Below are 14,962 nucleotides of genomic sequence, written 5' to 3' on the forward strand. Positions count from 1 at the left end.
ATCTATGTTTTAATTACTTTTGAATGAAAGAAAACAATCTGCTGCTTGCCTCCATCCTCTTATATCTTTAGAATTTAAAAATGAAATTTAAAAAATTTCATATTATTTTCTGACTGGAAAATTTTGATCTTTCTAGAATGTTTCTTGATGAATTACTGCAAATAGAAGTATTTCCTGGCAACTAGGAGAGTAAAACACTCCCCCCTTCTGAAGTAACTGTTCAACTCTGTCTTTAACAGTGTCTCTACAGATACTGTCTGACTTTGACTGCAAATCTTAGTGGTGTTTAGTTGCCTGCAAGAAATAAAATTGCTCTTGTTTTGCAGCTTTTTGTAGCACCTAAGGAAGCTGTAAATTTTCTCCACAAACCTCAATTTCAGCTGTTGGTCTGGAGCTACTTAGATATAAACTTCATTTATAATTAATTTGTGCTAAGTCCGTCAAATATCATGTGTCTTTATGTGACGTTTTCCCTCCTAGCTTTTCTTATCACTTCTATTTGCAGTAGAGTTTGTTTCTCATTTGCGTTTCTAATTGTAAGTGAGACAGTCTTGAAAGGATTTCCATGTAGCAGTTCTTGACTGGGGCTAGGGAGACATGCAAGGAGGCACACTGTCTCTCTGTCCCACTAGCAGCAAGATGCAAAACGTGTCAGAACTGGGACAGTGGGAGGAAGGAAAAGAAATGAAGCAAAGGCATTTTTTTCTCGCTGTCCAGTAATTCACCTGTTTCACAGATCTACCTTTTTACCATCATCCCAGTGATTCCTCGAAATTGCATGTCTGATCTACCTTTTTACCATCATCCCAGTGATTCCTCGAAATTGCATGTCTGAAGGGAGTAGGAGACTTTTACCTGTACCACTTTTATTGCTACTTTTTTTGGAAATAAACAGGGAAACTTAAGATTCTTGCTCTTGAAGAGAAAGCACAGGCAGCACAAATAGCTATACCTAATGGGCCGGTATGTCAGCAATATTTGCGAGTTTAAATTGACTGCTTAGGAAAGATCTTAATGTTGCTTGAAGTACTTGGGTTAGTTTTTATGTATTTGAAACAAAGAATTACTGTAACTCTTTTTAGGAGGAACACAGATTACTGGCCTTGTCATCCATGAAGTGAAATGATTCAACCACTCAAGGACAGAGTATGTGGAGTTCAGTTAAGGTGATGCTGTAAGCTGGAAATCAGAAAGGAGAACTGGACTGTCTACAGAACGCTATGTTAGAATGTCCCTGTGCAAACTGATGTGACATGGTTGGAATACAGTTGTATTAGGATAGCTTCAGAAACCTTTTATTCGAAGTACAGAGCTCAAGGAAACATGAACTGGAAGACTGAGATTTATATTAAGTACTCGTACAGAAATGTTAACTATTTTACAGAAACTAGAATTTTTGCTATTGTGTCACAATGTTTGTTGTAACTGCTGTGAATTACAGAATTTTACATAATTCCATCATGATATTTTTGCATTTCCTCTTTCCAACTTAAAGCAACTTCAGAAAACTTTATGCAGCTTATTGCTATGAAGCCAATTCCCCCTCTACCTGCATGCGTAAGACCCTTGCAGGAGAAAGAAAGAAGGATCAGAAGAAAAAGATGATCCATCAAATGGTATAGGTATGACTTGGTCAGGAAATTTACTTGTGGACCTAGCAGCATTTCCTGTAGTTCAGATATACCCAGCTTTCTTCTAATTGCATCCTTTACCTGAGATTCATAAATAAAATAACCTATCTGAAGTCCAAGAATGTTTAGTATCTTCTCTTTCTTCTCCCTCTGCTCCCGATGTTATGTCCAACATTGTTTGATTTGTAGGCAATTGTTTTAGGAGAGTTTTATTTTCAAATGTTATTTCTGATGAAAATCAACATGAAAGGACTTAAAATACATTTGCTGAAAAGAAGTGTGGTAGTAAATATTCTGTAGCAAGAGTGTAAGGCAACAGATCCCCTTACAGTGACATCCCCCATGGGAAATGTGTTATTTAGTTATAGGAGTTTCTGGGAGAGAGTTATTCTGGGGATTTTTTGTGGTTGCCTCTGAAGTGCTGCATTTTGATATTCCATTAAATTAGTGGTTTAATGACATATGTTTACATGGCTTACAGGTGAGTGAAATAATTTATTTTCTGTTTGTGGTACCTAATATTGAGGTAGTCCTTTTCCAGATCATAAAACCGCATAGGGAATTTATCTGGTAATTATATGTTTGAATTATTTTAACTGTGATGTTCTCAGTTCATATGAAACATAGACCTTTAAAAGCTGTTAGGTTGTTTTTATATTTACTATTCATTCTGATCTTCATTCATTCATATGGAGGGCTGATACAAAGCTGTGAACAAAACATAAGTCTTAAGTGCTCTATGTAGGTCTTAGTGAGTTTCCCTAACATTTAAAAATCTTACAAAGATCCTTGAAGTGGATGAGAATTTCACCCTTTATATCCACAAAGAAATATACATGTTAATTAATGAGATTTTTTTGCCAAGTGGGCTATTTAAATTCTTAATTTCTTTTACTGGCTAGCAATTACAGGGTTTTGTTTCTATTTATTTAGAGGGATTCTGCTTTTTACGATTTATAGATTAGATCTACCTTTGAAAGGACAGTGGATTTGATTGGATTTGGAAAGGTTAGGTAAAAATTTGCACACCATGCCCTTGTTTGCATAGGGAGATGGTTGCACATTTACCCGCAGAATGGTGCCAAGTCAAGTGTAAAAAGAACAGGTACTCAGTACATTTGACAAATGAAGACAAAGATAAGATTATATGATCTCATGGTTTGGTAAATAGCACATAATAAGTAAAGAAGACAGTTTGCTTAAGATACTAGAAAGGAAAATTAGTTCCTTTTTTTCACTGTAGCGAATTACAGCTTCCTGAGATATTGAAGTTGTTTCTCCACTGAGCAAAAAATGAGAAACTGAGGACGTTTAGTGCAGAGCTGTTGTAACATATGCAATTAGATAGGAGCAAAATATTTTACATGTGAAAGTTTTTTCACACCATGCAGCATTAGTTCTTCATGCAGATTTTGAATGATAATAGCATGTCCGTATCTGTTACCCTAAAACTCCAAAGTGATTGAGCAGCTGTGTGTTCAGTGTGCAATTTTAACAATGGTGCTAATTGCTTTACTGAGATCAAATAGTAGCATTTGTTGAAACACCAGGCTGTTGCCAAAGCCTGTGTCTACAGTGTGAAGTATTTCTGTGTGAAAGAACTTGAGTTACAGCCTGGGCAAAAAAAGGCTATAGCTGATGCTGAGAATTCATTGCTGTTAAACCTGTGGTTGAATGTACTGTCCATTTATGACTTTCTGAGACAGCATTTAGCAAAAAAGCAGGGGAGAATACTGTTCAACAAAGTGTACTCACAGCCTGACGAGCAAATTTTAGCTGAGTTTTCAGCTGTACTTAATGCATTTTAACTTTTAGTGATGTTTGTGTTTAGATTGCTTGGAGAGAGAATATAATTTTGAACTGAAGATTGTTGTTACCAATTGTGCCCTAATACTACTAATTATGTGGAGAGTCAGGAAATACCATTCAGTGTTAACCCTGATTTCCAAACTGGAAGTCAAATCTTTTTACTAAAAATGCTTGGAAAGACTTGGAATATTTCAAGGTCAGTTACTTTTGCAGCAGCTACTGCTAGCATCTTCCTATCATCTTTTTGCTGTCACCTGTTGAATACTAACCCCCTTGTCTGTTCAGATAATGTATTTTTATTTAAATTAAATTTAGATTAGAATTAGCAGAGCAGCATGAAGGTGATTTTTAAATCCACAAAATAAGCTGCATGAATATTTGAACTCATACATGCTTTAAGGTATAATCCTGTTAAGTGGCTCTATTTAATGTTATGTAAAGATGACTTAGTCTTTTGCTAGTCTTTGCTTTCCGTATTGCTGACCCTGCTTGAAAGAGTAAAAGTTAAGTAACACTTCTTCACTGATGTGCCAATGAAACTATGTCTCAGTACATTGAGCTTTGTAGTATAAATAGAAGCGGATAATATAAAGTTTATTTATGGTTTCTTGGACATAACCTTAATGGACTTAAGTAATAGAATTTAACAAAAAATAAAGTGAATATAGTGCATTGTTCTGGCAGCAGCATCAGATTATTGTTTTCAGTTTCCTTGGTGTCATTTTGTAAATGATCTCTTGTGTGCAATACCTGAACATTAAAAGAATTCTTGGATCAACATGTTTTGGCTTTGTAGGTTAGCATTACCAGATGTTCACTTGGTGTGTTTTGATTTCTCTTAAGTGGCACATGTCCTGACTTATAGGGCTGTTTTCCTAAAAGCATCTTTTTCTGTGTCATGCAAGCAAGTTTCCTTGTGGTTGTACTGAATAATGTATGCTACTTTTTGCATTACACTTTCACCTCACTGGAAAACATAGCCTTACTCTTCCCTTCTAAATTTTTTACGCTTGGTTTGTGAGTGTTTTAGAGTTTTGAAGTTTTATTTTCTATTCTCTATTAACACATATATATGTATAAAAGCTCAGCACTAGCAGATAGTTAAAATTGTTAGATAGGTTCACCCCTGAAGAACAAAACCATATCAATTCATAATAAAACCAGATCCAATTAAGCTAACAAAAGAGATTGTCTTGATTTTTATTTCCATGCTTAAAGTAGATTTTATAGAACCTTTCTTTAGGGATACAAATTCCAGGTTGTGGCATTAAGTTGGTTTGTTTAATGTTAAGGTGATACTCCATGGCCATCAGACCTTTAAACAGTCGTAGTAAGACAGGAGGAGAACGCTGTTCACACCTCTGTCTTTTGTGCTTCCTAGCTTGGTAGGTAATTTGTCAGAGGACTGTATTAACTGAGGCTTGATAAAGATCAGGTGATTCTGTGAAACTTAAAATGCTTTTTTGAACTAATAATATCCTTGTCAAGCTGTCTTAGACTGGCTTACCATAAAGATGAGTTAAATTGTCAGGCTGGCGCTGTGTAGAGGCACGGAGGAGCTGAGGGATTTCTTGGTGTTCAAAGATTGATGTGTTGAATTCCCATTAGTCCTTTGTGCAATCGTCTCTGAACTCAGGCACTTAGCTGTATCAGGAGTAATCTTTGTGTTGCTTTTATGTCTGGAATGTCCTTCTCAACAAAAAATTAATAAACATTGTACAGTTTAATCTACTACTTGAGAATATCTCACACTCTCCTGCTTTTTTAGGAGTGTTGCTTGGCACAGATGTCAATAAATCATTTGTGTGCGTTGTACATTCAAGTGCACTGACAAGGTAAAATACATTGTGTTCCAATAAAATGATAAAATATAACATGTTTTGTTCTTGGCATAGAAGGAAGGTGGAATATGGAAGCATTTTCATTGCTTTACTTCCATCCAAAGCATTTTGGCTTGTTCAAAGAATCCTGCCTGGTCTTCAGAAGTGGGCTGAATGGTGGTTTGCTTTTTGAGTCGTGACAAGTCCAATCAGTGATACAGGAGGAGTTGTCCGGCTGGAAGATTAGTGTAATTTTTAAACTAACCCACTTCCTAACTTCAGGTCCACACTGGAGGGATCCAGTATGTGAGAAATGTTGTATGTGCACTCACACTGAGAGGTGGCACACGGATTAGGGAAGGACATAAAACAGAGTTTAACATAAGCTGTGAGTGGGCCATTGGTATGTCTTATGAATGGCTGTCACTTTTACTTTCTTTGTAAGTAGCTTGTCTTCATATAATATTTAAGTGACTTCTTCAAAATACTGAGTAATATATTAAAATGGTTAAAAAAACCCTTTGGTTTTACCTTTACTTTTAGTTTTATATCTAGTTTTATAATTTTAGCCTTCAGTTGCTTCTGAACATAATGCTGTCATTTTTCTGGGATGTGCAAGGATCGATAATGGTTTAGGGTCCTCTAAATCCTAGTTCCAGTTTAGATATGAGACAGCAGAAATGGCTTTTCTTTAAGCCTCTTACTTTACATTTTATTTCATGACTACTTAGCTATTCTATGGTTAATAGTCTGAGTTTAGAATGTTTTCTTTCTATATTTTTTTTATGTTCTACCCCACTCCCAAGAGAGTCATGCACATCACATACAAAATTGTTTTATAACATTACCTGCTGCAGGTTTTGAGAGTGTTGCAAGATTCTGTACATATATTTCAACAATATGTATAGACAATGTATTTCAACTTTGTTGAAAGTTTGTTCTTCCCCTGTGTGTTGTGCTTAGAGCAGTGGAATAATCATGTAGAAATGAATCAATGAAGGGAATGTTAGGGTGAATATTTTTTAAAGTTTGAAACCTAAATTTTTTTCTAGACTTTCTAGCCAAGTCTGTACTAGTAAAGTAAATGGGCTTAGAACTACTGACAGCAAAACTAGCTAGAAAATACCATGTCTATATAATTAAACTCTTATTGTCAAGAACTGTACAGCTACATCCAGATGCTTTGGGGAGTGATGCTTTGCCTTGTGTTTACTACCAAACTGCTCCTGGTATTTGTTTGGTGTTAGTTTGCTACGTAGCAGTCTGACAGTTCACCCTTAGAGACAATCAAGCACCAGTGCCCAGGAGCACTTTCAGGACATGTTTAATATACTAAATAGATGTAGCTATTGAAGGTGCAGAAAAGAAGCTTCCCTCTAATATGCTTAATGAAAGTATATATAAATGCATCATTACAACATAAAGCAGAGTTTTTGAGTTTAAAATTAATTACATATTTAAGTATTTAAATTACTCCAGACTTGACCTAATGATGATGTTAAAAGAGCTGGTGCCTGGGCTTCTCTGTGTAGGTGTAGGACAACGTATTAGGAATATGTTCTATACTTGAGAAATATTTTTTCATATGGTAGATGGGAATTAGTAAGACTGACAAAGGGATGAGCATTTTATAATCCAAGTCCCTAAAAAAAAAACCAACCCTGACTAAACTACTACTAAATAAATACATAAATACATTTGTTTTTAGGTAAATACTTTTCCACAGTGAATTGTACATATTTATTTTTTAAAATTAATTGAAAGCATGGAAATACTAATTCTGGAGAAGCTGTAGGTGTGATGAAGTTTCATGATGTGGCTATATAAACATTTTACTTTAGCTCACCTACTTTTTTTCTAGTTGCAGACACAGCTTTCATTAAAGAGCAAGGGATCTGAGCTGACAAGCTGAGGTCTTTTCTGGGCAATCTAAGTGTCCCTGATCTTGTTTGGGCCTGGAAAATCGGTATTTATCAGTATTTCAGAAAACACAGAATTTCACTTTGCTGCAAATAAAATACCAAGTTATGGCTGTCTGGTCTTAAAAATGAGATGTACTTGTCATTTATGTAAATGTTTTAATCACCACTGATTTTTCAATGGTAAAATGACTAGCAACCACATAAACACTTACTAAATATCTAATTTCACTGAGAAAATTGTAAGCGGTTCTTCTTTTTTAAGTTATAAACCTGAAAAGTCAGAATAGTGATTTCCATTAATTCCTATGTCTCACCTTAAGGAAGAGTGCAGTGTAGTTAAGGCAGAATTTTGACAGTTGACTGAGTTTTATGTGTTTTAGTGGTCTTGAGATCATACAGAGAAGTGTGAGGGGTCATGCGCTGATGGCTATGTATGTGTTGGTGATCAGACACATAATTAGTTAACTCACCATGCGACTCAACTTACTGCAGTAATACTGCGTGAGCTGACATGACAACTATTTTTCCCCATAGTGCGCTGGAGAAGAGAATTGGGTGGACAGTCGGACTATTTATGTTGGGCATCGTGAACCACCTCCAGGCACTGAAGCGTACATTCCACAGAGATTTCCAGATAACCGAATAGTCTCATCAAAGGTAATAGTATTTGCTTTTCTTCATTTACATTCTTTATAAATGTTATTCTTTGTGTGTTCATTTATTTCCTTCAAGATTTTCTTCCTATACTTCGTATATATTTCTCCTTTACCATGACTGGCAAAGGTAAAATGAAGGTATCTCAAGTTTCTTCCACAAAAACAAATTGCCAGATTGCCTCTAACATGAACAAGAATAGGATGACTTCTCCAGCGTTTACTATAGTACGTAATAAAGTCTTAGTGTGATACTGTGCTTTTCTGCAAAGGAATAAGAAAGCAATTTTCATTTGGGGCAACCCTGGAGTAAAGAAAATCTTCCTAAGGAAAGACCGCATCCTTGATAATCTAAAGTAATACCTCATAGTAGTAGGTCTATTATGATCAATGTAAGTGCTCAACAAATGAAGCCATCTCCACAGTAACAGTGCCATCCCTTCAAAAGTTCATATTGTCAAAACCCCATGGAAATAATATTCTTTGTTGTACACATACAAGTAAATGATTCTTAAACTCTTGGCATTGTGATATGTTTGTGCCCTTTAGAAACCTTCCAGTTGTTGGTCCTCACTTTAACTAGTAAATCTTTCCGTGAGTTTCAGGAGGTTTCTCTAGGCAGTTGGGTTGTTGATACATGGTTTAGTGGCAGACTTGGCAATCCTGGGTTAATGGTTGGACTTGATGATCAAAAAGGTCTTTTCCAACCTAAATGATTCTATGATTCTACTCTTGGCCTGTTTAGACTGATGGGCTTGCTTTAGCCAGAGGTTCATACTGCAACGGCATAGAAAACTGAACATTTGCAGCTTCTTGTATGGCTATCACCCCAAGAACTTCAAGTTCTTAATGTGCTTAGACTTCAATCTTCATGATCACACACCTTCAACCAGTTACGAAATAATGAATTCAAAAGAATAGCTCCTCTACTTGAAAAAGTTTTTGAACAGTGACTCAGATCCACATGCTCATTTTAAGAATGTTCGTAGCATTGTGATCTCAAGGAACTGAATGCTTACCTTCATGGATCTGAACACTTGCCATCCATTAATATAATGACAAAGCTGTAATAAACCCCACACTTTTCTCAAGCTGTGTCTCATTTCTTATGTGAAATTTTGTATTTTACTACCTTCCCTTGCTATTGTTTTTACTGCCTTCTTTCTGTACTTCATTCAGAGACAATATAATAACAGTGTAGTTTGGCACCTTTCATTAGATAGAAAGTTTGACAGGTAATGTAGTGGATAGTCCAGATGGAGTACAGTGAGACTAATGCAGTGGGAGGTACTGTGCTCTACACATTAATTTGTATTTATTGCCTTTCGGATTACTGAAGACTAAAGAAATTTAATGCAAATTATTGTATTCCTGTGACACTTTTCTTATTTTTTGTCATGCATCTTATCTGGGACATCTGTAAATAAAGCCATTGAAGCTACTGCTGATACTTTTTGAAAGAAAAACATAACTCTTCAGGATGTTTACATCTTTTTGTGATACGAAATTATTGGAATTTTCAAGTTACTGTGAGATTTTTAAGTATGACTTTAAACTGGATTGAGCTGAGGATCCCTGCCAGCATTTAGTCAATATGTATGATTTCAACTAGCTCGGGAAGAAGACTCCACTATGTTTTATTTGGATATAGAGCATGTTCAGTTAGATGTTTTAAATGTTAAACTCTTTAGTTGTGAACTGTATCTGTAAACAGTTTTCCATAAACAAAAGATAAATAGTGGAAATAATGTTTATATATATATACAGTGTTTCTCAAATTTTCTGCTTATTGATTAAACTTCTTACACTGCAAAAACCAAAATGTCATCTTTGTGAAAGTAAACACAATGGTGATATTACAGGAGGGAACAGAGTTCACATAAATGCTTCATAATATTGAACGGTTTCTTAGACTGCTGAAAGCTCAGTTTTACTGACAGTTGTCTTTATGTGAGAACTTTCCATGCTGTTTTGCCTGTACTGTCTCTTTTAAGTAAACATTTTTATTTGCATGCCTCATCCCAAACAGTCTGCATAAAGCACTGTCATGACATGACTTGCATTCATTCTGGCTCTGCAAGCAAGCTAACCCTTAACCTTTCACTGTCCTTGTCGCTTGCTGTCTTATGAACACTCCGTAGGGGCACTTACCACAGCTTAGGAAACACAGAGGTAAGCTTGTGAAAAATGATCAGATGTACAAAATTAAGATGGGAGGTCCATAGTTGTTGGAGTAAAATAAAGATACATACACGCAAGCACACTATATAAAGTTTTCTCAACCATGAAGGGTATTTCCTTAGTCTTCCATCAGTTAGACAGACAGTAACTTTCAGCTGTGCTTTTATAGGTCTTTAATGCTTATATAAGAAAGTATATGATTGCTCTTCAAGGATGAGGAGCTCTGAACTTCCAAGTACAGATTTTACCAATTTAAGACAAACAGGATTTCTAAAAAGGATGGTTTAAAACCATGAGGAAACTTTATCAGTTAGACTCTCTGTATGCTTCTATACTAACAAATGTCCTGTCGTAAAGCCCTGAAAAAAGACAGCAGCTTGAAATAACTAGGAGAGTCTTAAGGTTCATATTACTTCCTTCCAAAGGTAAACTTAACTGTCTTCACCAGAGGTTTCCTGGTGTTGGCAAATTAATAATTTGATTCCACTACAGAGGGATATTTCTTGTATATTGCAGTGTCACTGTGGAAAGTGGTTAATGCTCTTCTGTCTGCTTAATGACATATTCCTGGTCATGAAAAATGATACATAGACAGACTTTGGCCAGACAAAAAAACGCTGTTTTGATTTGATGTGTTAATTAAATTATGATTTTAACAACACATTACAAAAAGACTGTGTTGAAATAATATAAGGCAAAAAATTCTGTCTTTTGGATTGTACATGCAGTTTGCATATGTTCTAGAGGCAGTGACCTTTGTAAAGTGGATCCTTGTGTTGATCTACCTCTTAACTACTTCAGCTGCCTAGGGTGTTAGCCTTTAAAGTAGCTGTTGCATGCCCTTGATTGAATATATCATATGACAGTGATGCAGCATGGCAAAATATCAGCTGTTAGAAAATCCTGATGTTTCAAATGAGAAGAAGGAAAAAGTAATTGTATCTGCAGAGAGTTTGATTGCTTTTTTTCTTAAAAAAATATTCACGTTCTGAAATTGTTTACGGATTAGTAGTACAGGTATGTCAAAAGGAAGGTGGGTTAAACTATGTAGCAGTAGCAGTTAACAGAATTTGGTGACAAACAACTTACTCCTTCTTCTGAAATGGGATAACAAAAGGGTTTTATTTTTTTAAAGGCTGATAAATTACAAAGTAACCTTTTAATATGAAACTTGCTTAAGGTCCAAGCTTCGTATTTTTGTGCTGGGAGTATCCCAGTCAGTATGCTAAACAGAGTACATGTGTAGTAGCACATGGATGTACCTGACCAGGTAAGAGTTGCCAAAGGACTGTATGGCACAGGATGCTGTCACCAGCAGTAGATGCCTAGGGAAGAATGCAAGAACAAGTGAGCATAGACTGATACTTCCCCTGAATACTCTTAGTATTTGCTGATCTGCGACTTGGCCATTTGTGAGCCAAAAGTGATGATTCTGTATTTACTAAGTCTTTAATGGATTTCTCCTCTGTGAATTTCTTCAACGCTTTTTGAGCCCGTGTAAATTTTCAGAATACATAGTTAAGGCACAGTTAAACTGTAGAAACATTTCCCAAAAGTGACTATGAACCTTCATTTTGAAACTTAGACTTGCTAAGTTCAGTTCATGTTCCCAGTCCTTGACTCTGAGAACAACCATTACCCCTCTTGATCTTCTTGATTCTGTTAGTGAACTTCCACCATATTTCTTTCCAGGCTGAATAACTGTAGTCTGTTTAATAATTGCTTGTGTGGAAGCTAATTCATGCCTTTGCTCAGATTGGTCTGTCTGTACCTTTTCCCAAGCCAGCTGTAGGGTTTTTAAGATGGAGAAATGCACAGAGCATTCAAGGTGTATGCAAACTATGGATTTATACAGCAGCATAATGATGTTTTTATTCTTTATTCATTTGTTAATAATTTCTAGCATTCAAATTCCTTTTCCTGATGTTGATCTGATATCTTTATAGAACTGCTATGCTTCAAGGATCTCATTCATTTGTAGACAAAGTAGGTATTTGCATCTCCAGTTCTAGCTGAATCAATGAACTGAAGACTAATTGGATGTGCACATTTGTCTCTTTGAACAGAGGAGAAAGTTGTATAGAAGATAAAACCTTTTTTGAGGCAACAATATGGAGTTCTGAAAGAACATGTTTAATTACAGCTGCTTACTGCTTTTGACAGAGAACCTAAAGAATGAACCACAAGAAAGAATGAAAAATTTCAAAGATGCCAAGATAGGAATAGCTTGTTAAATGAGAGATTAGAGGCTTCCCGGTGTGTCAGAGACAACTGATGAACTTAAAAACCCCAGGAATGTTCTGCAGGAGGACTGATTGTTTTTTCCATACCCCCCCCCCCCCCCCCCCCCCATAGAGAAAGCTGGGTTAGAGAGACTTACAAAGTTTTTTTATTTTTCTTTTCAGTCTGTGGGTAATCAATAGGTAGTATTTTGCCTTGATGGGTCTGTCTAGCTGCAAACTTACAGTCACAGTTTTATAAAGAGAAATTTTTACAACTATAAAAACCACTTGTGCTTGGGTCATTAATGTGGCTGGAAACAATGGGGCCTAAGCTTCCAAAAGATGATACTGAAGAGTAGCGGGATATGACTCTTAAGTGAAATGCAAAATTGAATCTACAGTGGATGCAGAACTGTTACTTGAGGAATTTGCCCTAAAGAGGTTTCATTCAAATTTATGATATGACATTATGAAATGCTGACTTGTACTGTCACTTTTATTTCCTGTTCTTCGTATAAAGAAGCAATAAGATGAACTTAGATGGGAAAACAGTACTATTATTAACACTGCTTTGAAATGCAGTACAACTGTATTCGTGAACCAGAAGTGTTCCTGGTTTTGTTTCACAAATAATACTATCTTATGGTATTTTGCATGTTTCCTTGGGACTTCTCATCAAATACTGATATAAACATTGATTTGTATGAGAATAGCCTGAAACAATAATACTGCATGCTGAGAATTCTATAAATTGCAAGGGAAACCTTAGCTACCTTCAATGTTAATCTGATTAATTGTGAGTCATCTCAATTGCAGTGACTAATAGTTAAATAAAGTTAAGTAATTCTGTCATGTTTCACTGGATGTTGTTGAATTGTTCCTTTCTTCCAGCAGAAATTCATGCCCTTGTGCTATACTTCTTCCCTGAAGCACTCACTCTTAGTGTCATTATAAAAACACAAAGGCCGGTAGGGGCTGCGATTTCTCATTTTGTTGCCACATTTAGGAGAAATGTTAATACTGAAGCTTGGGGAAATACTAAAATGTCTCCACCAAGATGAGCCACTTGGAATGCAGAAGAGACCTAGGCTGCCCCACACCTTTTCAAGGTGATGCTTTGCAACTGAAAAGATTTCTGTGGCTTCTCCAGGACCATGACGTAGTGATCTCAAGATGAGGAGTTCAAACACAGCCCTAAGCAATGACATTTGAAAGTCAAAAAAGCATCCAAAGCCCACAGTGGGAACTGGCATGGTCATGTGTTTGTGGAGTTGATAAATATTTGTGTAGCATGACATGGGGACAGAGAGCATGGGGAGATGCAAATGCACATGGGACAGGTACTGATTCAGGGAATGTTGTGTAAGTCTTGTACCGTGGGCATGCTGATCTGCTCTAAGAGCAGCTGTAACACGGAGCTCTCAGCTTGTGCCCAGATAATTCACCGACTCACAGCCATACTGGCTGAAGCAGTTACATAATTAAATTTATTTAACTATTTAAATAAATTAACTGCAAGGGTTAAATAGTCAGGTTTGCCCACCCGTGCCAAAGGAGCAGGAGCTGTTAGCAATGAAAAGAGTAAAGGGGACTGACTGCCAATCAATCTCAAATACTTCTGAATCAGTTGGACTCTGTCTGGTGCCAGCTCAGGGATAGCAATACCTGTTAAGGGATGGGAGTGCATGGGTGTGCAATTCTCCTTCCAGACACAGTAACACAGTTTCCTTCTGTGGACAGCTGCCAGTGCCTAGAGAGAGCAAGGAAGAGCTGTTAGCTCTTGATCATCCTGCTCAGGGTGGGATTTCCAGGACAAAGGATCTCTGCAACTTCCCTTGTGTTCCCAGGAGAAGCCATCTACCTTTCCCCTGACTCAGCCTGGAGTTAACAGTGATCTTCTATTCTCTGTTGGGACTGCCCCAAACAGAATTTTAAAGTTTTTCATATCAGTATGGAGTCTGTGTAGAGAGAAGAGGAAGAAAGGAAAGAAAGCAAGCAAGCAGGTCCAAATCCCACACCAGGGAGGGAGGACAGGTGTCATTCTCTACACTTCATATGTGAGGAAGTAAAGCTTGCTCACAGTGATATGTGTTCTCTCACAGTCTTTCTTCTGTTTTTCTGACGCCCTCTGCAACTTCTGTCTTCAGTCAGTCATCCTTGCTGTAAGTTTTGTGGGTTTTTTTCAAATTGTAATTAGATAATCTTCCAGATGCTTGGGGATGTCTTTGTCAGAGGAATTCCTGGAGATATAACCCCTATTTGATGAGACTGAGAGTTGCTGATCAAGGAATACAAAATATATGATTGTTTGCCAGCAACTGTTTTCAGGGAAACCTATGATTAAATATGTATATTTGTTCATTCAAAGGTGTAGGCACCATTTGAACCAACTTCCCTAAACATTTCATTTTTTACACTTTCTTTTGAGCGTACACTCACTCAGCACAGTGGCTTAGTCACCTGCAAAAGCCCTACATGTAATAGAGCTCATAGTGATCCCTGTGATGTGAACTACCCAACATCATGCAGTGTGGAGAAATGGAGGGTCTCTCCCTTAGTGGAGTGATAATCACTGTGCAGGTGACGTGCATGTTAATACTTTTTATTAAAATAGTTGACTGTGTATTTCTACATTAATTCCAAATTGTCCTAAACATTGCAATGAATATTACTATTGCGATTTTTTTTTTTAGTCATATATAAGCACAGAAGTCTTCTGCTTGA

The 14,962-nt window shown here is 36.6% G+C and overlaps 1 protein-coding gene across 9 annotated transcripts in view; it reads left to right on the forward strand.

Moving 5' to 3' along the window:
- The window catches only part of ATP11A (ATPase phospholipid transporting 11A), a 132,401-nt gene that overhangs the window by 55,156 nt on the left and 62,283 nt on the right, over positions 1-14,962 (forward strand). For all 9 annotated transcript variants that reach the window (XR_013926139.1, XM_080376049.1, XM_080376050.1 and 6 more), the window contains exon 2: positions 7,717-7,839. Coding sequence is in view for 8 of the 9 variants with exons in the window: in XM_080376049.1 (XP_080232175.1) it covers positions 7,717-7,839 (123 nt within the window). In the remaining variant the exon portion in view is untranslated. The remainder of the gene's footprint in view (positions 1-7,716; positions 7,840-14,962) is intronic.

The sequence above is a fragment of the Falco punctatus genome (assembly GCF_963210335.1).
Source record: "Falco punctatus genome assembly, chromosome: 2".
NCBI lineage: Eukaryota > Metazoa > Chordata > Aves > Falconiformes > Falconidae > Falco > Falco punctatus.